Genomic DNA, 27,432 nt, shown 5'->3' with positions numbered 1-27,432 from the left:
AGCTTAACGCGAAGGTCCAGAAGCAAGGCCCTGAAATGCAGTTCCACATGATTAGCTCTGCAAAAGCAATTGAAGCAGGAGTATCTAAGCTGTCAGAACAGCTTACACACACCTACCTTTTGCAAACTTGCCATTTAAATCATTTAGTGGGGGACAGAGCTTTTTCATAAGGTATTTTAAATAAGAGGTAAAACAGCAGCGTGTACTATTAAATCTTCTACGGTTGGGCCAGTGGGACTCTCACCTGTAGCATCCCAGGGAAGCTACTGTAGGAAAATCTCAGCAGTGCTTTTTTGGGCTTGTCAAGGGGCATCACAGGTTTGCCCTGCAGTCATGGCATAAGGTAACAGGCACACAGTGCATGCATTGCTGTGAAGACCTCAGCCAGTTCTTTACATTAATACCAGATTCATAGGGAGCTTTTTATTACTATTTTACACAACCTAAATTCCTTATTTATATATACTAGATATTCCTATGTTTTCACCAAGAATATCAAGAAAAATAAAATTTTAAAAAGCCCTCCTCCAAATGCCCCAAACCACTGGCATGTGTAAAATACCATTTACCATTCTTCTTACTTTCTTATGTTCCATATTACAACTGAAGAGGCTTGGGGCAAAGTTTCACAGCAACTTAACTGGTATGAGGAATATGGCCCTGAAGGAAATATCAGAGTTTTATGATGGCCTTGCTTAAATGAACAGTTTTAACTTTAATTGTCCTGCCAACACTGGTAAGATCAAAAGCCTGTCATTTTATCCCCCTGACAAACCGAAGTCTTTAGGAAGACCATCTGTGCTGAAGAGTATGTCTATCTGCAGGAGAACAGCCCAGTTCAAAAATGCCCAAAGAATTAAAGCTCAGTTCAAGACATTGTCACCAAACGTACTGCTGGATAGACGTGCTTAGGAAAGAATGATAAAGATTTAACTTTATTATTATTATTAAATGTATGTACATATATCTAAGAAATGAATAAGCTTACTGCAGAGTTAACTCTCACACCTCTCGGCTTGAGTTTGGGTCTATCGTCAGTCTAATGGCAAGATCCTAAAGAATGAAGTGGCTGTGGATTTTCAACAGACTGATGTGAAGGCAATGGGGTTTTGTTACTACTCCTGTTACTAAACTTTTAACCTTCAGTCTTTTCTAGCCAACATTGTTTAATTTACCTCAATGCTGAGACACGTGGTTAAAAAAAAAAAAAAAAAAGGCAAAATTTTAGTTTACAGCTCTACTGGTTTGAAGACATTTTAAGTTCAGTACTAATTGATGAGATCTCACTTTAATTTCAGATGTGGCATATTCCCAGAATGTTGCCTGTCGGATAAAATTTAATTCATTGGGGTTTATGTCAGACGATAAAAATAAAAAACCTTATCAGGTCAGAAAAATCTGAAATTTTAGCTCATCTTGGCTACGACATTTTCAGTTATTCCTATAACCACTTCTTCTCTATATCTCTAGGGCATTTGTCACTGTAGAATCTAAACTCATAAATATCTGTCACCTCTGGGATGATCTAATTCTCTTGAAATCAGTGGAAACATCCATTTGGAGGAAATGTCCATTATCTTCAAGAATAGTTTCATTGAGTCTTATACTATAAACTATTTTGGAGACTTGGACATTCAAATTGAGACACATGATTTTTAGAGGACAGGCATGCAAAACACCAGTGTTCACCAAGCCAGGAACTCAGCTGCAGAGGAAAAACAATACTGATTGAGTAACCTGGGTTGTATCTGACTTTTCCAAGGTGGTGACCATACCCCTATTGCCCAATATATCCTTACTGCAAAGCCTACATCTGGGATACATACCTAAATCTCTCTATTTCCATTAAACCCTGGCATCAACACCTTTCCAATGCCTGGCCAACCTCAGATTGTGAATAAAAGTGAGCCTAGACCTATCAAAGGCGACATCAGTGAGAAGGATTTCTTCTAAAGGTATCTCCTGTGCACTGTGCTTGCAATCTGGGAGCAATGGGGGGATTGAAGGCTTTGTGCTTCTTGGGACTCTAGGATCTAGGAGCTATAACACCCTATAACTCACGTTCTGCTTCCTTCACAGACCATACCTTGCTCCAGACATCAGTCCTATATGTGGCTAGGGCCCAATACAGGCACTGCATCTTAGGACACTCTCAGCTGTCAGGCTTGACTCTGCAAATTTGCTTTTCCTAAAGGCTAGGGAGAATCTAATTCTGATGTCCTTCAAGGAATAATAGGTTGTGCATCTCTCTAACAGCGTGTTCAAGGTGGATGACTGCCATGGGAATCATCTACAGATTTTTTTCTTCTGTCCTTGATGAAAGTGGCAATATGTGCGCCGAGTCATGTAGCTAGATTGTACTCAATAATTAATATATAATGTGCTCACATAGAGATTTGACAGACCATTTTACTTGTGCCACTGTTTATTAGAATCTGACTTACTTGTTTTTAATTAATCTGTTCTATTAAATTTGGGCTTTATTGGTTTTGATTATTTTACACGTCCTAAAGGAAACTGACTTGTGTCATCGCATTTAATACTTGATACAATTCAGACAGCGGCAATTCAATGTAGTGTCTTCCAGACCTGGAAGCACCTTTAAGAATTGTTTCCAGCCATTTGCTGGAGTTCATTATTACTCCTCCAAAACACATCATTTCTCTGCAACTATCCCCTGCACACTGCTCCAGGGCCATATTTTTGCTTGGTTATTTTCTGTTATTGGACCCAGCAGGTTTATTCACTTCTATCTAAGGTGTCACATCTGTTTATTTTTTTTACTCCTCAGATCAAAGTTCAGAATGACCACCTTAATCTCATTTGCTTTACAGATACTGTAATGCCTTATTGCCAAGAGCTTTTCTTCAACATACACACGGTTTTAATAATCATAACTATCATGCAGGCAATTTAAAACCTCATTGGCTAACATCCATCCTAACAAACAAATCCATATCTGGCTTTCCATCCTGCCTCATTCTTCATTTTCTTTTATCCATTTAATCATTTCTATTTTTCACACTCTAGTTAGACTTTGCATTCATGGTAGCTAGTCTGCATGCATTTAAATGTTTTCTTTTCCATATGCCCATATTACCTTCTGTTCTGCATAGCACTTGTTATGCATGCATGATCACAGACTATTTCTGGCATTAATTAAGATATGAAATTACAGTGTGAAGTATATTATTGGGCACATAATACAAACAATACAAACCTGCTTTATAAATGAAATTACTAAAATGTTAGCAAACCCATTCATATACCATCAGAAATAATGATGTTTACAATCTGCATCTCTCAGTACAGCCAAAACTCACAAATGGATTTGGAATATTTTTCCTTCAGAAAGGCAAATAAAAACCCACTGAAAGGCTCCTCTTGTTGCCAGCCTCAGGTGGTTATGAACATACCCACAAAAAAACAGGCTTGTCTATGGTGTGTGATCCTGCCCTAAGTGACTTCTTACACAATGTACCCCTCACTGCCCTGGTGGAGCTTCCCTGTATTCGTTAAGAACACCTTTCTTTGATATCCAGTTAGAAATTTTATCGGAAAGTCACGTTTTATCAAAAGTGAAATGTTTCAGAGGAAATTTTTCCTTTTGATAAACTTCTGATAAAGATTAGCATATTCACAACCCAGATTTGCTAGAACCACTGCCTGGAAACCCAGACTCCCAAGTTTTGCTCTTCACAGGTCCAAGCCATGCGGCCTCTCTCTGCCCTAATGATGATTTCCAAGGTCAAGAAGTCTTGGGCAGCCCATCACGTTGACTGCTCCACAGCTGGGAAATTTGCATCTTTTAGGAATCAAAGCCATCAGAGTGGCCTGTTAGTAAGGCTGCCGGTGTCACGGACAATTTACCCAATCATCTCTTTCTTACCTCTGTGGTCAGATGGCTCCACACTGGCTCAAAAAGACTTAACGTCATCTCTGCCTTGCTGCTTCGTTAGAAACCAGAATGGTCTTAGAAAAGTAGTCAAACCACTTTATCAGACTGATTTATCATACAAACGTATTTGCTGAACACTTTAGAAGAGCTTCCATATGCTTCCATTTTTGCTGAATGATCATATTAATATATTTAGCATAGTTATCTTCCTGACCCCATTGCTCTGACGCTTCTTGTTTTCCTCTGCTGTAAAATCTACACGTGAAATGCCTCTGTAATGCTAAGTGTTAACACAGTTTTTGCAATGCAAAATAATAAGAAATAATAATGAAATGCATGTTCCCTGCGACTTTCTGATAACTTCAGGTAAAAATAATGTCACAGACTGGGAATAGACCCATTAATAAAATTACTCTCAAAAGAGTGACTTGTTTACTTATGCACAATGCAAAACAATGCATTATAAAACCCAGCATTAAAAAGAAATTACGATCATGACTTCACAACAAACCTCTAGGGATACCATCATCTACCTAAATTGCATGAAATAAACCATCAGCCAGCCTTACGGCTGATTTGCCAAGGTGCTACTGGATCTTTCTTTTGCTTTGATTGCACATGGAGTTTAATATGCTCCCAACAAACCAGGAAGGGTTGACCTCATCTAATCACGCATCCTTTGCTAGCAAGGCTCTTCTTAAAGGGCAGACTTTTGTGAATACCTTTATGACCTGATTACCACAGTATATTTTCATGGATTTGGATACTCACTTGCTACACTGAGATGAATAAATGGACTTGTCTTGTTCTCACCATTCTTTTCATTGACAGCCTGGACATAGTAGCCTCCTGCATCTGCTGCAGATGTTGCAAGCACCACCAGCTGATTCTCCAGTGTGATGGCTCTGTTTAGGAAAGTAAAAGATTATGTTAAAAACAGAAGAATGGCATTTGCTTAGCAAGGGACTTGACAGAATTGTACAATTTTCATCAGTCATCTAGACTGAGGTGCTTGGGTATCCGAAACAGCCTTCCAGTTTCAAACACATTCATAAACAATACTTAAACTCTTTGACATTTCTCTGTCTAGATTGGGTAGGATTTTCATGGTGACATATCGGAAGCTACCAGATATGAAGTAAAAAAAAATTGAACAGCAGTAAAAAGTTATACAGGGAATGGCAAATGACACAGACCCATCGCCTGCAAACTACATCATTATGGGTGATGATCCTGACAAAACCAGTTTGCTGCAAAGACAGTTTTCCTGAAAGCTTATCTATTAAAGTTGGAGCTCAGGAAATAACACCTGGTTCAGTGAAAAAATCAAAGGCAGTAGAACATTATGAGGTAAACTTTCTGTATTAATGGCATCACTAATTATTTCAACATCACAGAAAACAAACATAGATAAGTAAGAGCCTAATTAATGTACGTGGATGGGGAGCTATGTATTGATAGGGAAGGAAGAAAAAAAAGTTGTTTACTCTAAAGCAGGTAGAAAAGCACAATCCACAGCCAGTTCTGGTGTAGGACTGAGGGACTCAATAAATGTCGCTGTTTAATACGAGCTTACTCTCGCCTAGGGCTGCTGCTTAACAGATGTCTCCACAACCTTCCTTGCAGGATAGTGTTACCCATTTGCACTTTGCATTTCACATGTATTGGATTGTCTTTTTTTGACACTATGAGGAAAAAAAAAAAAAAAAAAGGCTTAAGTCTAGAGGTAAGATGTTAAAGTGTCAGGGCATAACTGCACATGAAACAAGAAGCTCAAAAACCACATGAGAACAAAATGAGAACATGGTAAGTCCCCTAGAAAGGTTGTGGAGCAAACGGCTGATGCTTTAATGCTCACTTGGACAGGCACGAACTTGGTGGTCTGAATGCAAGACCTGGAATAAAAAGCTCCTACCTTTGCTCACGTTACTTGGTGGGAAGCCCCTCAGAGCTCAGCTGTGCTCATAAGCCATAGCCTGCTAGTTTTTATACATAAAAGGCAACATATAAAACGGCAATGAGAAGATAAGAGCCTCTACTTGAATAGTACTCAAAAGCCGCGTTTGATTTACTCATATCACTTGGATTTTCTAATGCAGATACAAAGAACACTGAACTTTGAAAAGCTATTAGCAGCTACCAATAAATACCAAAAACATTCAAGGGCAGATTTTCAGTTCTGATAATGGCACTAGTCAGCTGGAGTCAGTCACTGTACACCAGCTGCAGATCTTGTTTATTTTATCGCAACTGACGGCTTTTATTAAAACCTACCAGGACTATGGCAGTAGGAAATTTTCTTCCTTATTCAGTGAAACTGTCCTAGCTTACCTGACTTAGAAAATTAATCAAAGACAAATGTGTGATAGATTTACAAGGTGTGCATATATAAAATGTAATTAATATGACATTTGATAGAGCAAATAAAGGTAAAGCTCCAATGAAGTGCTAATAATTTAATATTCAAAGACAGTGACATTTACATTTATTTCTTCTGCAGTTCTAAGGAAAGCAGCATTATTGAGATTCTTTGAAAATACTAAAACGCATTTCAGATTACTCTGATGTTAGCTGCAGCTGTACCCAAAAGCTTTAAGGGTGATCTTTTAATACCAATGAGCTGCGCACCACTATCTATTGTATTAAATTGGCTAGAAACTCTGAGAATGAAACCATTGTACTCATCATGTATTACTGAAGAGCAAAGGACATTTAAAATGCATTTATTAACACTACCTAAATTTAAGATTTTATTGAATAATAATATGCAAATATATTAAGTGGAACATGGGTTTATGGGTGAAATGTAATGAACTTTCAAAGACCATAGGATAGCAAGTATGTATATCTCAACTGACAGATCATTGCAATATATATCTAAGCATTATATATCCCATGCTCAACTTAGCATGGAAAGTATAAAACTTATTTGCAGGAAAAACAAAACAAAAATAGTTACAAGACATAAGAAAGATATTACTGAAAACAATTGTTTTCAAGTATCAGCTACACTGTTAAATTAATATCAACTACATAATCACATTAATATCAATTATGTAACTAATTAAAATAAACAACAAAACTGAGTTACCAATATCTTTCTGGAATTCTGAGAAAAAAATCAGTATTTTGATTTCAGTTACTGAAGACAGGCATAGAGTGAAACACTTGAGCTGGGAGGCTGCGGGCTCGGGGTTTCGTTTAGAGTAAGCAGGACTAAAGCAGCCGTGCGCATCAGGAAAATGAATTGTTCACGTCTTGAGGACTCATTAATTCCAGTGTTTCCAAACCATTTCAAGATTCACTGCCCAGCCTTTGGCGGGGTTGCTGCCACTTTTTGCACAACAGCTGCACAGGCTGCCCTCAGATTGGCTCAACATATTTGCCTGCATTTATTATTTGTTTTCATTGTCTGCCATTGCTTTTAAATCATGACAGCCCCAGACTGATGTTCTGGGGAAGATCTGAATCCCAGCTGTTCAGTTTACCCACGTATTTGAGGACGACAACCAGAGCAGATGGAGTTGATCTGTCAGTAATTCATACCCAGTATAGAATTTATGAAAAACATAAATATTGCTATTTTAAAGTAATAACGAGCTTAAGCGGATCACCATTTTCAAGACTGGGGCAAGTTCAGGAAGCAGATTGATTCTTCAGGGTTCCTTAAGCACAGGAAAGGGTCACATCATATGATCAGACAGGATGGGAAAACAAAGCAACGATGGAGATGAGACCCGGGTACGTACAAGTACTTCAGTATGTGGAGACGCAGCCAGGCACCTAACGAGGTTTCCATGAGGTCCATTTATTTCAGCCAGAACCACGCACAGAGGCATGTGCTGGGATTTTTGAACTGAGCCTTCTGAATTGTCATTTGTTCGAGTAGTTTAAACAAATCTCATGGAAAAATTTTCTAAGTTTGACCTATAGCGTATGGAAATTACTGGGAAGTCATTACATTAACATCAGAGGAACATGGATCAGGCCTTCAGATATAAATAAAAATATTTCCTAAAGTGGGTACCATCATTAAGGCACTTACGATAATATTTTTGCAGTTAAATAAACTTTTCCAGCTCTGTAAATTGGAGGATGTATGAAAATATCGCACACATGCTTTGTGGCATCTTAACTAGGTGGATTTTGTAAGAAACACCATTATTAATGGAAAATATCAAAATCTACTCCATGGTATAAGTGGATAACTCTTAAAAGTTAGATATTTCTTAGGTCATTAGTTACCAGATGACACAATAAACAGATAATACCAGCTTACAAATGCATCATTGTAATAAAATGAAAACCATAGAGTAACCTGATTAAGCCGCCTCTTAAAAGACAGCCATCTGCTCATGAACCAGTGTCCAACATGTTAATAAAAAGCCCTTCCCAAAGCCTCTTTACCAATGTTACCTCCAACTAATGCAACAATCAAATCCCTCTTTACAAGATAAACTACAAAATCCCCGTTCTCCTTTAAAAACTTTTGTTCACATCACATAGCAAGGGCCAATCTGCCTCCACAAGCCAGATATCACACAGCAGCAGTGATATTACTGGGAAATGGAGAGATTAGAGAGTCCTAACAATGTAATTACTAAAGGACTGCCCAGATGGATTTCCTTCTTTGGAAATATATACAGCTATATCATAGTTAAAAACAGAGTTGTTCAAGGGAGTCCTGATTCCGGGTAGGGAAAGCTTGGCTTAAAAGAGAGAAGCCTTCATCTGCCATGCACCTTCCAGATCTGATGGGAAACGATTAATCAAATTTTATTTAAATACATAATTTCTGCTAACAGTCCCTGCTTTTCAAGACTCCTAGAGCCAACTACTTGTTTCTGCTGCAGTAGAGTATGAGCAGAGCAACAGAGCCCTGTGATCACACATCAGTCTTAAAAATCTTTATTGACAGATTGCTGATTTACAGTAATAATACACCTGAAACCTGGGTAATATTTTCTATATACACAGCTGATGAATATTAGGTAAAAATATACAAATCAATGCGCTGATTTTACATGCAACACTAGTTAATACCACTGCTCCCCTATGCAATATGGGCAGATATATTTACAGGAGAAAATGAGAGCCAGGTAGAATTTCATTTTTTGCATCTGGCTTCCCTGCTTTTAGCTGTGGCTTTGCAGCCTGCGAGACCTTGGTTTAACAAGGCTATTGACATTATTTTTCATGTTTCGTCGAGAAAATGTTACATGAAACATGTTCTTGATAAAATAAGTGCAGGGTTGCTGCTAAAGTGGATGGGAATCAGACTCAAAGCATGATCCATGGCCCACACCAGCCTGGAAGGCAATAGTTATACTGAATTTTGCAATTCAGTGAAAACAAGTTCAAGACATTGTATTTGGGAAGGCATGATTGACTGCAAAAATGGAAGATGGAGAATAATGGCTCTGGCAGACACCTTAGAAATGAATAACATCATGATTTTACACAAATATGGTATGCAAACAGAAATATCATTGGAAGATTTAATAAACATTCCAGAAGACAAAATACCCTAAGTCCAAGGAGTAATCTAGAAAATATGGCATACATGAGAAGATTACAATGATCTTCATTCGAAATCCGTGAAGTCCTAACAACTGGCTCCATTTAGGTATATGGTTGCTACAAAGAAGGATTGCATCTTGCTATAAACAAGTGAGCAGCCCACTGTTGGAAAAGATTACTGTTGTTTTGTGGAACTGGAGGTTTCCAAAATAGACTCAGATGTATATTTCCAAATAAAGTTGTTTTCATGGTAACTACTTACTGTTTTAGGGACAACGCTACTAACCCAGAAGCAAGTCAAGTGATAACTATCATCAGAAAATTCCCCTTGTTTTTTTTTTTTTTAAATTATTATTATTATTAATTTTAAACAACAAAGGTTTAGCCCAGCTGCTACCACAGCACTTGTCATGCCTGTGCTCAGGTGTTATCTTAGTGAACCATGTTGATGAATGTTTGCTTGAAGTGCCACTGCACCAACAGCAGTCCTCAAACTAAAGGAAAGATCCAGACTTTGAAGATCAAATATACATCACAGTCAACAATGGAAGCCAAAAAATCAGAATAAAATAAGATTTTTCCAAATCCCCCCTTAAAACTGTTACTGTGTTCAAGACATTTGTGCACAATCTGCTCTGCTTCCTCCTTCCCCCCGTTTAGCACATAACGAAGACACTGAACTCCACTTGCAACTTCCCTGGCTGTTGCTATGGACAGAGCTAGCAACCACAAGAAAAAGGAATAGTAGAAATTCTTAAATAAAAATGGCTTATTTAAGAAAATGTTGCAGGTAGGAAGTATCGCAGGTTGTTGATCTACATAGCTGACTGACTGCATGGCAGCAAGCACAAAGGCTATTTGTACTCATTTGGAGTTTCAGAGTCCAATTTTCAGGTACAAACAGACATGAATACAGCTCTGCTTTGTGATATTTTTCTTGAATTCATTATTGAAGTTTCTTTCCTTTTCTTCTTTTCACTGACTTTTTCCTCTTCACTGTGAAAGGAATACTTGTGTAGTTATGAAATTGCATCTTCACTTCTGATAAAATGTGTCAGCATAACAGTATGCAATATTACGCTTTGTAGACAAGTATTACAGAGCTTCCTGTTGAAGAGTATATGTTCATACCATTATTTCACTGAGATATATACTTGAAACAAAAATGAATGCAAACCATGACTGTGAGCTGCACAAAATATGAGACAAATTAGCAATGGCATCTCCCTGTCACAGGGCAGCACACTGAGAAGATGATCAATTATTCAACAGTGACAGAAAGGAAGCTTCAACCTCGTAACATATTTAACAGATAATTTTATATATGCCAAAGCTTCGTCTACTCGTATGCTCCCAAACTTTATTTATTCAAGTTCCTGAATGTGCCTTCAGCCATTTCTATTTGCCTCCCACATCTCCCATTCGAGGCTGTTGCCATCTTCACCTAAGTGCAGGTGAGAATAAGATTTTAGCAAGGCTATTCTGCATGAACATCTCTAGTCTCAGCAACTCGAAAACCCATACTGGAGCAATGAAGCATCCACACTTTGGAAAAAAAATCTCCAATTTGCAAAAGGGTCAAAAACGAATCTCTCTTTCAATTAAGTTTGGCCTGTTTTCTCATCTGAGCCAAATCATTCTTCTACATCTAAATATATGTACATATGTACATAAGCATGCATAAAACTGATACATGGGGTGGGTTGGGTTTTGATTTTTTGACAAAAAACATCTGATTATGGTAGGAGCACGCCAGTGAGGACGAAATGGTTACCTTGAGGAAGGTACTTACAGTTCTTGAGGCAATAGCTTCCATTTACTTCAAATTTCAAAAAACATATTCATCTTCCAAAAATTACATCCAAACTTATCCCACTAGTCCTACAAGTTAGAAAAATGCTAACAGAGACAAGCTATTTGTTCAACATCATTTGTTATACAAACATATTAAAATAAATGGGCAAGTTTCAAAGCTTGCGAAAATTTGCCCTGCCATAGCTTACTACGCACCTGTTTTGTGAAAGAGCAGTGGATATAATGCTTCAAAATTAACATTCATTACTTTCCATACACATTAATTCTTCTTCTAATACTCCCAAATCCTTAAACAAAACCAAGGGATATGTTAGAGCGTAACTGACCCAAGCATCAAACTCTACTGCTGTCATTTGTACAAAAAACAGTCATGCTGGGTAACGGTAGGGCAATTTATTCAGACAAGTTTTACTACACAAGACAATTATTTAGCAGCCTAGATTAATACGGCACTATCTGTGAATAGTTTTGCAGTTTGCCAAGGCGAGCATTTGCGCTATTGCTGCAAATGGATTATTTAGTTTATTAGCCAATGTCTTAGCTTTGTCATTTTGTCAGAGGGACCCCATATAGTTATTTCTACCTGCCCACCAGCAAGACAAACCCTCTTGCTACACAGCACCAACTGCACACAGGCCTGGGAGCCAAGTGTACCCAGGCTTTGCCAGGGATACGGTGCCTTGGGCGAGTTATTCAGCCTTTTCGGCTATTTGTTCTGCCAAGAGAGAAAGAAGATAATACGTATATGTATTCTTTTTATCCTGAAAAATTTATCTAGAGGCTTAAATAGTTAATATCGCTAGCACTCCAAAGATGTAGAGGATTATGTAAGTGCTAAGTCTTAATACTCTTTACTCTTCCCTCTTGCTTTTCAGTTTGACTATCAGACATTTTGTTATGACTTTAGGCAAAGCAGCTTCTCGCCTTCTCATTTTCAACAGCTTTAACATCTCCTGAATTATACATCCTGGGCAGGCAAGGACTGCTTTCCTAACACCAGTCTTCTAGTAACTCATGGTATTGTACTACTTCTTTCAGCAGAATCCCCTGTATTTTAATTTTACAAATCTGTACTGAATACAGATGCATTTAGTTACAGACCTGTCTCCCACAAACTCTATATGAAGCAAAATACTGAAGACCTCATTAAAAAAATTCACTTTTTTTTTTTAATGGTTTCTGTCCATAATATTTTGGGAATATTTGTCCCATAATATTTCCGACCATCAATATTTTGGGAAACAGACAACAGTAACCAACTAGAAAATACTCATCTGTAGCATTTTATTTAGTCTAGTCAGTTAAGTATCTTCCACACCTTACTAGTTAAAAAAAAATAATACAAGATCAAAGTAGCAGGAGGAAAAATAGGGAGAAATATGATTTACCATAAATATGAGGCAAAAGCACAAGAAAGTGTGGCATAGCAAAGCCAAAGAATTCTAAAAATTAGAAAGCACCCAAGTTAGGGTGTAGGTTATGTAACACATTGAAAAAGGAGCTGCAATTATATTTAAATCCAACCATTTAATGATCCCATTCTCCAGCATCCCAGAAGACATATCAGTGCATGGTTATCAGCACATAATGACAAGAAGGGGCTCTCCATAGCCATATGTTTTTTATACACTTATTATCAAGGTTTCTTCTTCCCACACAAAGTATTACCATGCATATTAAAATCCACAAAACTTCAACGTGTATATTAGCATCTTTTAAAATTTTATGTTATGGAAGATCGCCTTTAGACATTTGGAATTACAGCTCCCTTTTGGGATACATTTGTATTTTGTACTCGAAATCAGGTTACAGCCCTTGACTCCAAAACCCATAAAAGCAGAGTTTGGGAGCCAACAAGACTGTAAATAATGCATGACTAAAGCTGCATCAGGTCACCTAGGTGGTTCTTTGCTTTCGACTTGTGGGGTGTTGCCAAAAACAGGAAGACAGATTACCTATCAACTCCCTTTATTTCTAAATCACTTGAGATCAATACCTGGTTACGCTCATATGACTTATTGCTTCTTTGACTTCCGAGTCAAACGACACAAATTTCCATGCGGTGAAGCAGCAACATCTATCCAAGGCTTCTGGCTGTAAAGCTTAAGGAAGTCAGAAGGTCACAACCCGCGCAATAAACCCTGCCAGACCTTTGGAGGAATGACAACAACTTCACTTTAAAAATACTCCCTGAGGTAACATAGAAGGCAAAGAACTTCAACTGCAGCACAGAAACTGTGAGCATCACACGCTGCCTTTAACGAAGAGCAATAGAGAGGGTGCAGCTAAGGGACTGCCTGGTTTACATTTGCTGGCTGATCCATAAACACTGCCTATTGAGCAAGCAAATGAAACACTGAGTTGTTGTCAGTAGATGCCGTTTTGTTTCTTTGATTTTATGGCCACAAGATGCTTTGCGGAGCATTTTTATTTTCACTGCAGAAGCAGCGCTCAGCTATACGTTACGTGGCAGAAGTACTCGCAAATCCTGAGAAAACATACGTGCAAAGGAGCGCCTGGGCTGGAAGGGAGCACTCAGCATCTTGCCAAAGCAAGTAATTCTACAGAATAGGTAGACCAGAACAGCAACCCTGCCATGTCCCCGAAGTCTTTACCGCAATCTGTCTTCATGTATCTCCCCTTCTGCTTGCAGACACTGTTGCAGAGATTTTAGGGATTTGCTCCCGCTCCACAGCAAAACGCTGCTCCCCGTGAAGCCCCTCACCCGGGAGGAGGTGCCATCACCGAGCTCGGGGCAGCGGACGCAGCAGTCGCATCTCTTCAGTCACTGACTCTTATTATCCACTTGGCTGTAATGAGGCTCTCTACTTGCTCCCGTTTACGTAACGGCAGCATCAGCTATCCCCTAATCCTGCAATGCACTAAAATGGAAAGATAGATGCAGGAAGACATTAAAACACCCTTATCGCTTGGCTGCAGGGATATAAACTTAAAATAGAGGATTGCTTTCCAGTTGAAAATAACCAAATACATACGTTTACTTCATTATCTTTTTAAATAACTCTAATAAATGTTGAAAGCATCTTTTGACTATTACTGCAAAGATAAACAATGAAACATTCCATTATATCTTTCTTAGGTGAGATAGAAAAATTCAATTCCTTCCTGTACATACTTATCCCAGGTGCATTAATACACCTCACATTCAAGAACCAACTTTTACTATGAGCTGAGCATGGAGGGAACAAGGAGATAGGAAAAGAGAAGGAACAGACTGCTAATGAGAACAAAAAAATATAACCCCTTCAGCCAGTCCCTTTAATTAGATTCACTTTTAGATTTTTAACTTCCAAGTTCTTAATCCTGTTGTCACTAAACTCAGAAGATAATAGAGGACAGAAACAATGCTCAAACAAGTGCTGCAGGCTACTCTGCTTACGGAAATAGGAGTTAGCAGGTTAATTCTGACAAGCAGAAAATGTGATGCAGAAGAATGACAGAAAATGGCCAGACGGCAGCCAGAGCAGATGAAGCCAAAGGGAGCAAGATGCATCAATTTCAGAGCAAAGCCTTAAAAAACAGACCTAATGAACAGGAGATGGAGAGCGAGAGAGCAGGTAGGTGGACTTCGTTCTCATACTCTGCAAAGACGACTAGCAGCTAAGTCATAAGCTTGGCTCTTCTACAGCCCTTCTTGAATCATAGAAAATTATCGGAGAAATTACCACCTCAGACAAGTATACTTAACTTTGCCATAGTAATGAAATAAAAAGATGGTTGTTTCCAAATTAAAAGATGTTTTATTGCAGGTTGGTAGTATTTAGTAAGCTAAATTCTGATTTGCTAGTAACAACCTTTTGTACAAAGGATGGGAAGAAGGTTCAAGAGGAGCTTGGTGTTTTGGGGTATGCAGAAGCACGTTGTACATGTGTTTGGTATCTAACACAGAGCAGAAGCTGAACATCTGCCCAGGGACTGTGGGTTTTTTTTTCCTTCCTTCAAGCTAAAACAACTGCAGGGTTATACACACAGGCTCAGAGCTGCTCAGTGCAGGTAAGTTTATGCTTTATCTCTATACACTTTGCACAAAGTAACTGAGGCAACTGCGGGGGTAAAAAAGCCACCACGCAGCTTATTCTGCAATGGTTAGAGGCATCCGGGAAGCGGCACAGGAGGACACGCAGCCACGCCAAACCCTGCGCACCGGCATCTCGTCTCGGGAGATCCGTCACATCTGCTTCCTGGCCGATCCCCCTGACAACTCCAGCACTGAAGCTCATCCCCCAGCTCATCCAACAGCCTGCGTTTTTGAAGTTGGTATTTTAAATTCCCTAGTGTCTCTGCTAAGACAACAGGATATAGGTGAAGGTCGGGACTGTTACAATGACAGAACTAGATTTGAAGACCTAATGAAGCTGCTCCCTAGATAATTTTGGAGCTCTGATTTCACATACATTCAAGACCTCCACGTGAAACCAGTGAATGCCTCTTCCTCCCTCCGACCTTACCCTTCATCACAGGGCAGCATGGCAAGAGGACCAGCCCAGAGAGGAACCCCCCTCACCCGGCGGCAGCTCTCGGGCAGTGATGGGGACTGTCACTGGGCCACTCGCACGGCGCAGCCCACGTCACTGCAACCCCGAGACAACGGGCAGGGCACCCACCCGTGGGATCCTGCAGCAGCAGGAAGGACAACGCCAAGGGGACCTGGCAAGATGGAGCAGCAAACCCCACAGCCCTCAATTCCAATTGCTTTAAACCTACTTCACCCACTTAACGTAGATTTAAAGCAGGTCCTTAGGATTGTTTTTAAACAGGAATCCACTTAGAGAGAAAAGGACATAAAATACTTGCTGAAGCACCATTGTAATTCTACGTTCCAAGCACTTCCAGATTTGCATGATTTTCTGCAAACATCTACTCGTAGGTCCAACAAATGCAAAATTATGCACGCTGGTTGTTAAACTGAAATGGGGTAAAACGTTGTAGAGGCCAAGCAGTCAGCATTAAAACAACAGCCACTCTATTACACTCCATTTCAGAAGTGCAAATACAGGCTGTGCTGCAAAGTAGCACCTGACACTAACGAGACAAACATGCTGTTCTCTGAGTAGCAGAGCTAATGAGGCTTTTTCTCCTCCAGATTTGCATCGTACACTCCATCTCCCTCCCTCACCCAAGACCCTCATCTTCTTTAACAGCTCACCCGGAGCCAGGCTGCTCTCCACTACCTTGGGCCCCAAAACACCCAGGTCGCCTCGGTCGCTGTCCCCGAGCATCCTGGTTCCCCGTTGTGGGGTCACATCCTCACCAAATCCCCATATACTTGTAAACACAAAAGACAGTTGTGTGACTGGGTACATATAAAGTGCATTCCTTTATAACCTATATAATATTCTTTAAACATTACACATATCTTACAAAAAGATTTTTTTCCTCCAGTGAACGGTGGAAAGCTACTGTAAAATGTACCACATTATTCTTCAAAGCTCGCCTTGCAATCTTTCCAAGTCAGGGACATAGAGATGTTATTCCTCTGGTATTTCGCTAACTTGCAGCACATTTCCCAGGTACAAAATCCCTTCCAGTTAGCATCTAAACTTCAGTGGCTTTGGGAAAGAAAGCCCTGCAGCTCCACTGAGTTTGTGCTGGACTTCTACCTCCATAACAACTCTTTCACCATCAGTCTTTCAGAAACTTTAGAAGTGCCTGAAATCTAACATGAGAGATTCTGTTTTTTTCAACTAGGGAAACAGCATGTGCAATGAAACGGGACAGATTTTTCAGATGAAACAGCTTTTTTAAGCAAGCGAAAAGTGGTGTTTAAGAAACCCTAAGCCAGGACAGAAAAGCAAAGCTGCCTACTTCCCTCTGCTTGCAGCATTACCTGGACTGGTAATAACAGTCTGGCCAAGACTCTTTTTTTTCTCAGAACCAATCTTTTTTTCAACCTTTCTTTTAGGCACCAATTAACCCTTTGACCACAATAAACACATGCATCACAAACTGAATCACAAATGTTTTTCCTGACAGTAACACAGAAATCTTTCATAGCTTGTACTTGAAAACCGCCTGGTAACTGGGAACCACTGTTTATTGCACTAACGTGCAGAATTTGTCTTGCTTGTGCCATATGCTCTCCCCAGCTTATTGCATTTGTCATCTTTCATCATACAGGAGAATAAAAAATTCACAGACTTTGCTATTGTGAACATTCATTTACATAACAGAAGCTTGATTCATAGTGAGCTATCTGGGGATCATTGTAATATAAATACTAAATAAGTCAGTCACTCATGTGCTTAAGTGTTTACAGGGTTAAAAACTGTAATAGCTTCTGAATTAAGAAATATCTACAAGTTTCAGTTCAGAGGTTTGAGTTATGGAAACTAAGCTACTGTTAATTAAAAATGAAGCTCAATTTATAATTTATTCTCAAATTACACTCCAATTATAATTTACGCTGGTCTTTTTATTTGTGTCCTTACACTGACTGCATTTCATTCTTTAAATAATCAGTTGCTTCAAGAACACTGGGGAAAGGAAAACTGTATTACCATTGGGGATATGCCTGCTCTCCTATTTAAGCCTTAAGCTTTGCTTCCAGCAGCCAAGTAAGTAGCAGGAAAGTGGAAGTTTAAAAACTCTGCGGTTCATGTCTGCCAAAACAGTACAAGAAAAATGAGATTGTTGAATAACTGACAATGACAGCAGAATCAACACAGCAGTGATCTGCCTATAAGCTGCAAAGGGCAAGCTAAGGCATCTGCTTAAAAGCTTACACCAACTGTGGTATAAAAAGAGTAAGGAAGCCACAATAAAACATCGTTATTACGAGAGCTGTAATTATGGCATTATTCTTTGGGATATTCAATGTCGAGCACATTAAATGTTGTACGCTGTGAATATTTAATAATTATATGCTTACTCAGAGCTCTTAATGTCCTTAAAATACAAGTATTTCTCATGCATTAAGATGGAATTGCACATAATTTTTGTCCTAAGGGTCTGCAGCTGAAATAGACGGACACCGTTCTGTGAGTCTTCTGCAAATTCCAATCTCAAAGCTTTAGAAACTCTATACATTTACAGCCTTTACACGTCAATTTTCAGTCCGTGCCAGTGTAATAGTCTTGACCAATTGTCACCTCAACACCAGGAAAACAAAACAGAACCTTCTAGTGATCGACTGCAGCTGTATTCTGTATTAGCATACTCAAAAGCTACTGATAAATCGCATCTTGCAAAGATACTAGGTGTAGCAGATCTCAAAGGAGGCTAAAAAGCCTCAGACACAAGTGAAAATACTTCATTAGTAACAAGTACAATGAAATATTGCTAGAGGAAGACCTAGCAGGATGCAGGATTCACTAAGTGCCAATATAGGATAAAACATCATTTCTGCTTAACTACTTTTCAATAAGCCACAGAGGCAGCCAGTGCAAAGATAGATAGATAGGGGTATGCAAAGGAGTGTAAAAGGGGCTGCCTATACAGTTGAGGTGATGTAAAGATATAGATGAAAAATAAATTATGACATCTTTCCACTATCTATTGAGACTTTAGTACAATAAATATTGAAAATGGATTTACTGCATCTCGTGCACTGTATCCTTACCTGAATGGAGAGCACAATGGCTGATTTAGATGTTTTCTAAACTAGAAAAATTGACATTTTAAACCAGTTTGTTTAATGTTTTGTCCACAGTCTGGGCTGTTTTGACATTGTTTATGGCTAGATTTAAAATTTGCCTCTTTGCAAATACCAGCCTTTACAACAGGCCATGCTTGCTTAAGATTTACAGAACAGTATCAATAGCCTTGCAGGAATCAAGATACATGATATCTGTTGCTCCACACCACCATCCACAGAACCTCCAGATCACAGACGGTTTAATGCTTTTTCTGGTGAAAAATTGCTAATAATTTCAAGATTGTCTACATGTCCCAGATAAACTCTTGCCAATTGATTAAAAAAAATACTCAAGGTATGACATCAAGGCAGAGAGATGATTATTTATACATAAAGTTGACAGATTGCTTGTTTTCAAAAGCATAATGATCTTTTCATGCTTTCTATTGTAACTCATTTTATTATCCCAGCCACAATGGATGCTCTAGCACTTATCTAGCTGGAGAGCACTTCTGAGCCTCATGATACGGTTGTGGCCTTGCAAGGAGACAGAGTTAAAAAGAAAATTAATATGAACTAAGTTACGACCCTCAGTGCATACCTTCCTCTCAAACTGAGATCAAGGTGACAAGACTTTCCCAGATGCCTCGCACTGCCCTTCCTCTATCCCTGGGAGCAGCTCAGCTTCGGTTCCCTGAGTATTTGCTGCCTTCTCTGCTGCATCTGCTCGCAGTTCCCTTCCAAGACAACGCTGGTATTTTGGGATAAGTTCCTGGTGCACCTCTGACTCCCATTGCTCCACAGAACGCAGTTATGATGCTTGCTTGAATAGTTGCTAGAAACAACAGCTTTCTTCCTCCCACACTTCATCCCATTCCACACTGGGAAAGAAAGAAGCAGCGGGAACTCTCTGCCCTGGGCCTGGAAGCTCCTTGCTAGGGAGACAGACCCTCCTCTCCTGCCTGGCCTTGGCAACGCAGGGAGCCAGGGAGACATGAGAAGAGATTTTGTGATGTTTGCTGCAGTTTGGGCTCGGGAAAGCGGGATATGGCAAAGACCAAGCTCCGCAGCACCGGCCGTGTCTCCTGGCCAGCCGCTTCTCACTCTAACCAAAAAAAATAAGTTCTCCTTTCGTGTTTCCGTACAACTGTTAAAACATTGATAAACCTCCTCTGCAGGTATATGCAGGAAAGGATGCCAGCAAAGAGCAGCACAGGAGCAACACAGCCCTCCAAAACAGCTGGATAATTTATAAACTAAATACTAGAGCAAACTCTGCACACAGGGCACATACAGGCAAGAGCTTTACATTGCTAATGTAACTAAGCACCTACAGAAAGGCCATTCTCAGAAGTGTAGCTGCCTGCAGAATTTCTTCAATAAGGTTTCAATGGCACTAGAGCAACAAATGGGAATCTTTAGTGTTAAGAAAATGCCATTGAAGACAGCATTCAGGGACAAGCTTATTTGCAAAGTCCCCCTATTTCCGAGCAGTCAGCACCATTGCCTGTGGTTACAGAGGTGGCATTTTGTTTGGCAGAGAGATTTTTGCAACACAATAAATGACTTAAGATGTAATGGAATTTTATAGTCTTGTTATATTTGAGGCGAGTACAATATATGGACTTCCTGTCTTCGACATTTAAAGGTTTGCAGATAATTATGGAATATTTTAAATAATATTGTGCAATGTGAGCACTATTCATAAAATCTGCATTGCCTGGTGCAGTGTGTGTACCATTTATAGAAGTTTAACAGATTAATCACCATCTTAAGAAGCACAAAAATCTTGTATTACGTATCTGTGTAATGATAGACACTATATACTCTCCTTTTATATGTATTTGTAAATGATTTTTTTATAGCATGCCTTTGACAAAACAATATCATTATCCTTCATAAAATACTTAACTGTGGCATATTGCACTTACAGTTAAATTCCTTTATTTTTATTTCTGTAAAACATTTCCTAATAACTCAATGTCATAAATGTTATTTTAGACCTCTAAAAATATGCTATTTTGAGAATGCAGTGTTCTAAAAATATCTCTGTTATCAGGGTTTTCCAGGAAGTAGATATATAAAGGGAAAACTAATTCTTACATTATGCAGCACACTGATATGGAAGCCATTTGATTAGAACTAAAGAAAAACTATTTTTTAACATTTGACTTCTCTCCTTCCTCTGATTTGAAACTAAGAGCTCCAACCTGTTGCTCCATTTCAGCCTCTTTTGTTTGTCCAAGTCTAATGAAAAATAAATCTATGGCCACCTAAAACAGCCCCTTTGTCACCATGCAGCACGCCACCCCATCCAGAACTTCAAAGCATCAGGACAGACCAAATTGGGATCCTTCTTCTTCAGAAGTCCTGGTTCCAGGAGATAAGAAAATCTTCATTAGCTGCTTGCTTTATTGGGACAATGAATCAATTAAGCAAGTCTGAATCCAGGCAATGAGGGGCAATAATGTGAACTTATAAACAGATAACCAGCAGCTGTAAAACTTGGAAAACTTCCCATGGTTTAGATAATGCTGATATTAGAATGGGTTGCAGGAATTTTTTGTTTGTTCACTAGACACTTTTGGACTATTGCTTTTAATAAATAGGAACAGTGTCTATCCATAACCCAGATTTTCTTTGTCCTTCTAGAGGCTCTCAAAAATAAAGTCTAAGTGTTCTGTTTTGTTTTTTTAATCTAGTATTTCACAGAAAAGGATATATGGTAAAAATCTGCATTCTATAGCAAGCACCTCCTGTGGTAAGACTGTTCTTCGTTTTCATAAGTGGAAGCACTCCACTTTCTAGTGTTTGCAGTTCCGCTCCTGAAAAGATAGTACTCAAAGATTCCTAGTGTGGGAAATAAATTTAGATAGTTCATTCTCCGGAAGGGCTTGAATAAATAGCTTTCTTATGCATTTATTTTTTTAAATTACTTAGCTTAATATAGCTAAGTAATGTCACTGCTCTGTTGTTCCCTTTTCAAAAGTATTTTTAGCACCAACATACAAACAAAGCATTATGGCTATAAACCCCACAGCCTGATTTAACTTGGAATTAGGAAAATGCAATGTTAACAATGGCAAATGGGAGGATATTATTTTTCACACATAAACAGAGAGAAAAAACCAAATTGCCTTAGCAAAATTTAAATTGAGAGATGATACTGCATCCCCAGTAGCATTTTACAGTATCTATTAACTTTAATAAATACAATAATACAGAGGAATCATTAGAAATAGAGTAAATTATCTATGTATGAAGTTGACTCTGTGCAATACTGCAGAAGCAATTCTGCTTGATCAGAGTGAAGCCCTTACACCTTTGCAAAGTTTTTCTCAGATCTATTGCTCCTCATTTCAGTTAGAATAACCCAGAGACAATGAATATTTGCACACCTCCTGGAATCATTATATAGCCTATGGCAAAAACAAGCCATCGTTGCAGTATTTTTCTGGCTTTATTCTAAGTAGAACTTCAAAATGAGAATATTATAGGTTGGAAAGTTTCTGGAAGTTAATTTGCAAAAGAAAGGTCCTATCCCTTCAAGGGAAGGGCTAAGAGACTACCCCTATCTACACGTGATGCAGAGGTATTAAAAGTGCTGAGAAGATTTCAGGTGCAAGGCGGGAAGAAGCAGAGGTACCGGACATGAGAGGGGATTTCTGTAAGGGGCTCAGGTACCCGCTTTGCCTTACAAATATTGATCTGAGCATGCAGATGGAAGGCAAACACGTAGTTGGTCTAAGAGGCAAGGCAGGATGTTACTACTGTAACAAAATCAAGCTATCTGCATTTTTCCTTTTAATCCAAGGATGGATTCCACTTTTTCACCAAGACCTGGAAGTAAGTCTCTGCAGTTTAAACGCAGGATTAGGCTCATTGCTGAAGCAGCTCACCTTGCCTCTGGAAAGCCTCAGACGGCTCAGAACTCCAAACAGATGCAGAAATCAAGGGAGAAAAAAAAATCCTGTATCACACTTTCTTCAGCTGCTAGGCATTTTAGCTTTTACTTTGAAAGGATGCAGGTCGTGAATTGCAATAAGGCAAAGCTTCCCTGTTCTCCTAACGTTTTTTCTTTTCTTTACTGTTGTTGAAGCTAATTGTGCCTCTGCAATCCTGCTCATCAAAAAGTCAGTCTGTCCTAAGGAAACACAGGAACAGGAGGCTCTAAGAGACAAGTGTTCAGGCTCGCAGCATGCAGGGATGCAGCTGAACACACTGCAGGGGAGGCAGGCCCAGGGATGGGAGGCATCGCCTCACCTTTGTCTCCTGCTCCACGTTTCGGCTTCTCTCAGATATGTTCATACCCTAAAACAGGGATGAGGAAGAAACCTCCTGGTGCAGCGCTCCTGCAGACAGCATGTGTCCAAACACGCATGTCCATACAGAGCCTCCTCCCGCGGTACACATCAAAGCTGCTTTAAATTGCATTAAGTTCTACACTATGTCATCAAGAAGAGTCTAGATCCGGGAAACACAGGGTATGATGATCTCATGATCCCTGCTTTCCCTTAAAATCAACTCTTACTATTGCATGTAATAATTTTTAATATGTTTCAGCAGTAACTTACGGGCAAATATGATTTAGTTTTACAAATTTAAGATGGCACCCAGGGATCTACTTTCTTTGAAATAAAAAGATGACATTTAAATAAGCAGTGCAGTAGAAATGGAGGGCTGGATCATTTTGAGGAAGACACAAATTATGCAAAAGGTGAATTTACAAACTTTGGGGAAAATGACAGCAAAATGCTTTGTCCTGCTCTTCCAAAACATGCATAAACTTAGATAACTTTTTAAAAATCTTCCCCCGCACCATGTGCTAAGAGTATCAGAAGCCCCAGTAGTCACTAAATAATCTCTATATTCAGTAAAATGCAGGTAGAAAAACATCCACAGTTTGCTCAGGTTAAAAAGATAAATAAAAGTCAGAGAGTGATAGTGTGAAAAAGACCTAAAAGGGGAAAATATATACAGGAAAACATATATTTTTTCCTCTCCATAGCAGAGCAACATGAGAGAGCTTTTGAAATCAGTTATGTCTATTTAAAAAGTCTTTTTGCAGTGAATCTGCTGAAACCGCTCTCACTGAATGTGATATTTTGATGACATGCGATAAGAAGTCCATCACCTTTTTGCTAGCATAGTAGGGAAATTATATTAAGCAACACTGGAAAACAGCTCACTTGGTAAAACATTACAGTGAGGAACTTTTACATGGAATTTTTTTGCAAGTGCTTTTATTTATTTTTACACATTATCACCCACAAATATTACACTCCTCACTGTTTGGCATAGACTAGCAGCTGTTACCGAGTTCACAGACATCAGAAGACTTGGGGAACCGCATTACATAGCTGCTCTCTTACATATAACATTGCTTTATGAAAATGGAGAAACACCACGAACAAATAACTATTGTTTGACTGCCCAAAAAAACACCTAGAACATCATCTTTAAAAGTTTCTACTATTATGTACTATACTTTAAGAACATAAATAAGAAATATTGCTTCTAGAAGCCAGCTAAAATTAAAAATTTTCAGTGTACTGCATTAGTGCCATCAAAATCACCAGCCACTTGCCACTTTTTATAACCTCAAAAGGAACTGATGCCATCCCTACGTTTTTCCCCTTCAGGATCATTTGTAATCCTGGAAACCATAACACAGAAGACAGATTTGAGTACAGCACTCACCCACACAAGAGCAGGATTTATTATGGGCTCTTTCTAAACCACTGCAGCTGCAGCGTAATTGACTTCTGCAGCCCGAGACAGACAGCTTGGCAGTCTTAACACCTGTAGTCGTTCTGTTCAAAATCTATTTGCTCAATGGATGTCAAACTGCATCGCAAGACAGATAGGATGTTTATATCATAAAAAAAAAAAAAAAAAAAAAAAAAAGATCAATACAGGATACAAGTTCTCTGGGCAGAAGGAGAGAAAGGAAAGCAAGAGGAGAGAAACTATTAATAATTTACTGTCACCTTTGTTAATTTAATATTAATCTGAAGTATCCCATTAAGAGTCTCATGTATGAAAAGCACCACTTACAACAGGCTCCTAAATTCTTCTCAGTGTCAAGGATGTCAAGCCTGCAAACTAAACAGATGCCTCAGTCTGCTGCTTAGCATTCATGCCTGCTAATGTCTCATATGGATTGTTTTTTAGTAGTAAAATTTTGTCTATAATGTGCAAGCGTGGCGGCACTTTGAAGTAATGAAACCCAATGGACCCTTCAACCTTATTCCGTTTATGTTTTATAATTATAAACACATTATTTTCACGTAAAAAGCTATTCTAGTCTAAAAACGGATGCTATGAGACACAGCAAGGATATATGTAAACCCCACAAGCAAAACATATATCTGTCAATTACACTCTCATGACACTTGCTCACTTTGGAAGGAAAAATTATTGATATTCACAATTATGAAATGACTAAGAACCTCAAAGTGAGGCTAAGCTCTTTCTCCACCTCTTTTACATCCTCCATAGTAACAAACAAGCTGACAGGCTGAACTCTGCTTACTCACACCTATAGAGCATCAGTGCCCCCGCAAACTCAACCACAAGGAAAACACAGGCTTAAACTATAACCTACTGCACACTTGGAAGAAAATAACTTTTTAAACTGCAATGTGCTTGAACAGCACCACATCTGTTGCAGATTTGCAGAGAACTGTAGCCCTTCCCATTTTGCCTGTTTCTTAAAAATTAATTCTTAAAACTACAGTCCTGTGCAGAGAGCTCATATATTGAGAGCACTAGTTGCTGTACTCTTTTCTACTGCCAGTAATAACCAGCTCTAAAGGCTATTACAGCGTATACATTCAAATTACGTTTCCCCACATGTGTTAATTTGCATTTATGTTTTAACATATGCCGCTCACAGGCATTTTCTATGTTATTTTAGCTGAATTAGTGAACAAAGACTCTAAAGACTGTGTCTAAACTCTTTTATCTCTGCTCGTTAGAGTCACTGGCAGCAGACAGACCTTGGTCTCTCTGGGATTTCCCATCACTCACGTAATCTTACCAGAGGAGGGAGTTCGGATTTGTTGATCTCTGAAGAAGGGCTCCTTCTATAATCATAGCTACTAATATGATTGACTTGATATGTACAGCACCCAGCGTTATGGCAGGGAAGCAGCAAGACGGGCAGGGTGTCAGGGTGCTTTAGCTTTAGACTTCATAACCAAGCAGCCAACGCACAGAAGCTGCCCGTGTATCAGTGCAGACACTGCAGTGCTACAAGACATAACAGCTCTAGGAAGCCTATTTCCAAGGCAGCTGGACTCTGGCATGGGATGTCCTTGTTCATTTATGTCCAGAAAAACATTTTTATTGTAGACCTTCAGGAATCTGACAGTTACTTATGATGAAGCAGAGGCTCGTCTAGGAGTAGATTATATACGCAGGATAATAACACAAAAATACCGAACTTAAATTACATGTTCGTCACCACTGTGATCAACACTGACTGTAGGTTTTCTTTCACGGTAAATTTTGAGAAAAAAGACTATCTTGCTGTAAGTACATATTGCACTTAATACCTTCTACCAACATTATATGATCCAGCCACATCACCGTTCACTTAAGGCTGCTATCAAACTACCTTTCCAAGTAACTCTCAATGAAGAAATAAAAAGACAATAGGTAGACAATAAATTATTTCTCTATTTTACTATTATTTCTACTCTTAAAGATATTCTCTGCCAAGGATTTTAAAGCTGTTTATTTTTATGCTGTGTTATTTGCTCTGTAGAGTAATGCTTCCGAGTTGTGCCTCTACACTCCAGTTAATATAGACTAATCCTGTTATACAATACTTGTCCTATTCTCCTGAGCTTCCAAATAACAGCTTTTCTGTTCAGACTCCAGGAGATATCATGTTTCCTCTGCTACCCTTCACGCTTCCAGCTGCTTTGACAATGACAGTATTTACAACTGGGAAAAAATAGTTAATAAAATTACAAGCATCTGCTAAAGACAGACTCTGACAGTAACGTGTTGTCATTTCGGTCTCAGTCCAACACGGAAGTCATCCTTCTTGCGGAAACCAACGTCCCGAGGGAAGGAAAACTACACAATTCTACCTGGCTTTCACGTTCATTCTTCATATCATGGAGTTCTTCTCTAAGACAGCATGAGAATCAAGTGCAGGACAGACATACACGATCCATCTCACCTCTTAAAATTTAAATTAAACAAATTTCCAGTTTCACATGATGCCCCCAGGTTCTTTTAATAATGGCTGAGCACTGGAAGGTAAAAGCTGCAGGTTGCGATGCACGAGCAGTCTTTTTGCTGCCGGTGCCACATAGCACTGCTTTCTGGAGGTGACAGCATGATGCGATTTGCATTAAAAAAAAAATGTATGTGTGACACAAAGCAAAATTAGTCTTTCATGTCTTTAATCCCAGGCAAATATAAACCATGTGATATAAGCTGCATTGATAAACTGCCTGTCAAACCCTCCAAACCTCTCTAAATGGACAGTCCTAGCAGAGGGCCCAATCTGGAACATATATTAAGCTACGAGGACACAAGATAAAACATCTCCTGCCTCAGCACGTAGGAGACCCCTCAGAACTAGGAA

General features: G+C 39.1%; 1 protein-coding gene across 1 annotated transcript in view; it reads right to left on the bottom strand.

Moving 5' to 3' along the window:
* Positions 1-27,432, bottom strand: part of SDK1 (sidekick cell adhesion molecule 1) — a 350,062-nt gene that overhangs the window by 190,684 nt on the left and 131,946 nt on the right. Inside the window, exon 5 of the mRNA XM_088527753.1 lies at positions 4,670-4,803. Within this exon, the coding sequence (XP_088383879.1) occupies positions 4,670-4,803 (134 nt within the window). The remainder of the gene's footprint in view (positions 1-4,669; positions 4,804-27,432) is intronic.

Source organism: Tinamus guttatus, unplaced genomic scaffold, assembly GCF_059628265.1.
Source record: "Tinamus guttatus ecotype Peru unplaced genomic scaffold, ASM5962826v1 Tinamus_guttatus_pri_ptg000291l, whole genome shotgun sequence".
Lineage (NCBI taxonomy): Eukaryota > Metazoa > Chordata > Aves > Tinamiformes > Tinamidae > Tinamus > Tinamus guttatus.
The sequence above is the reverse complement of the archived record's forward strand: the minus strand, read 5'-3'. Positions and strand labels throughout refer to the sequence as shown.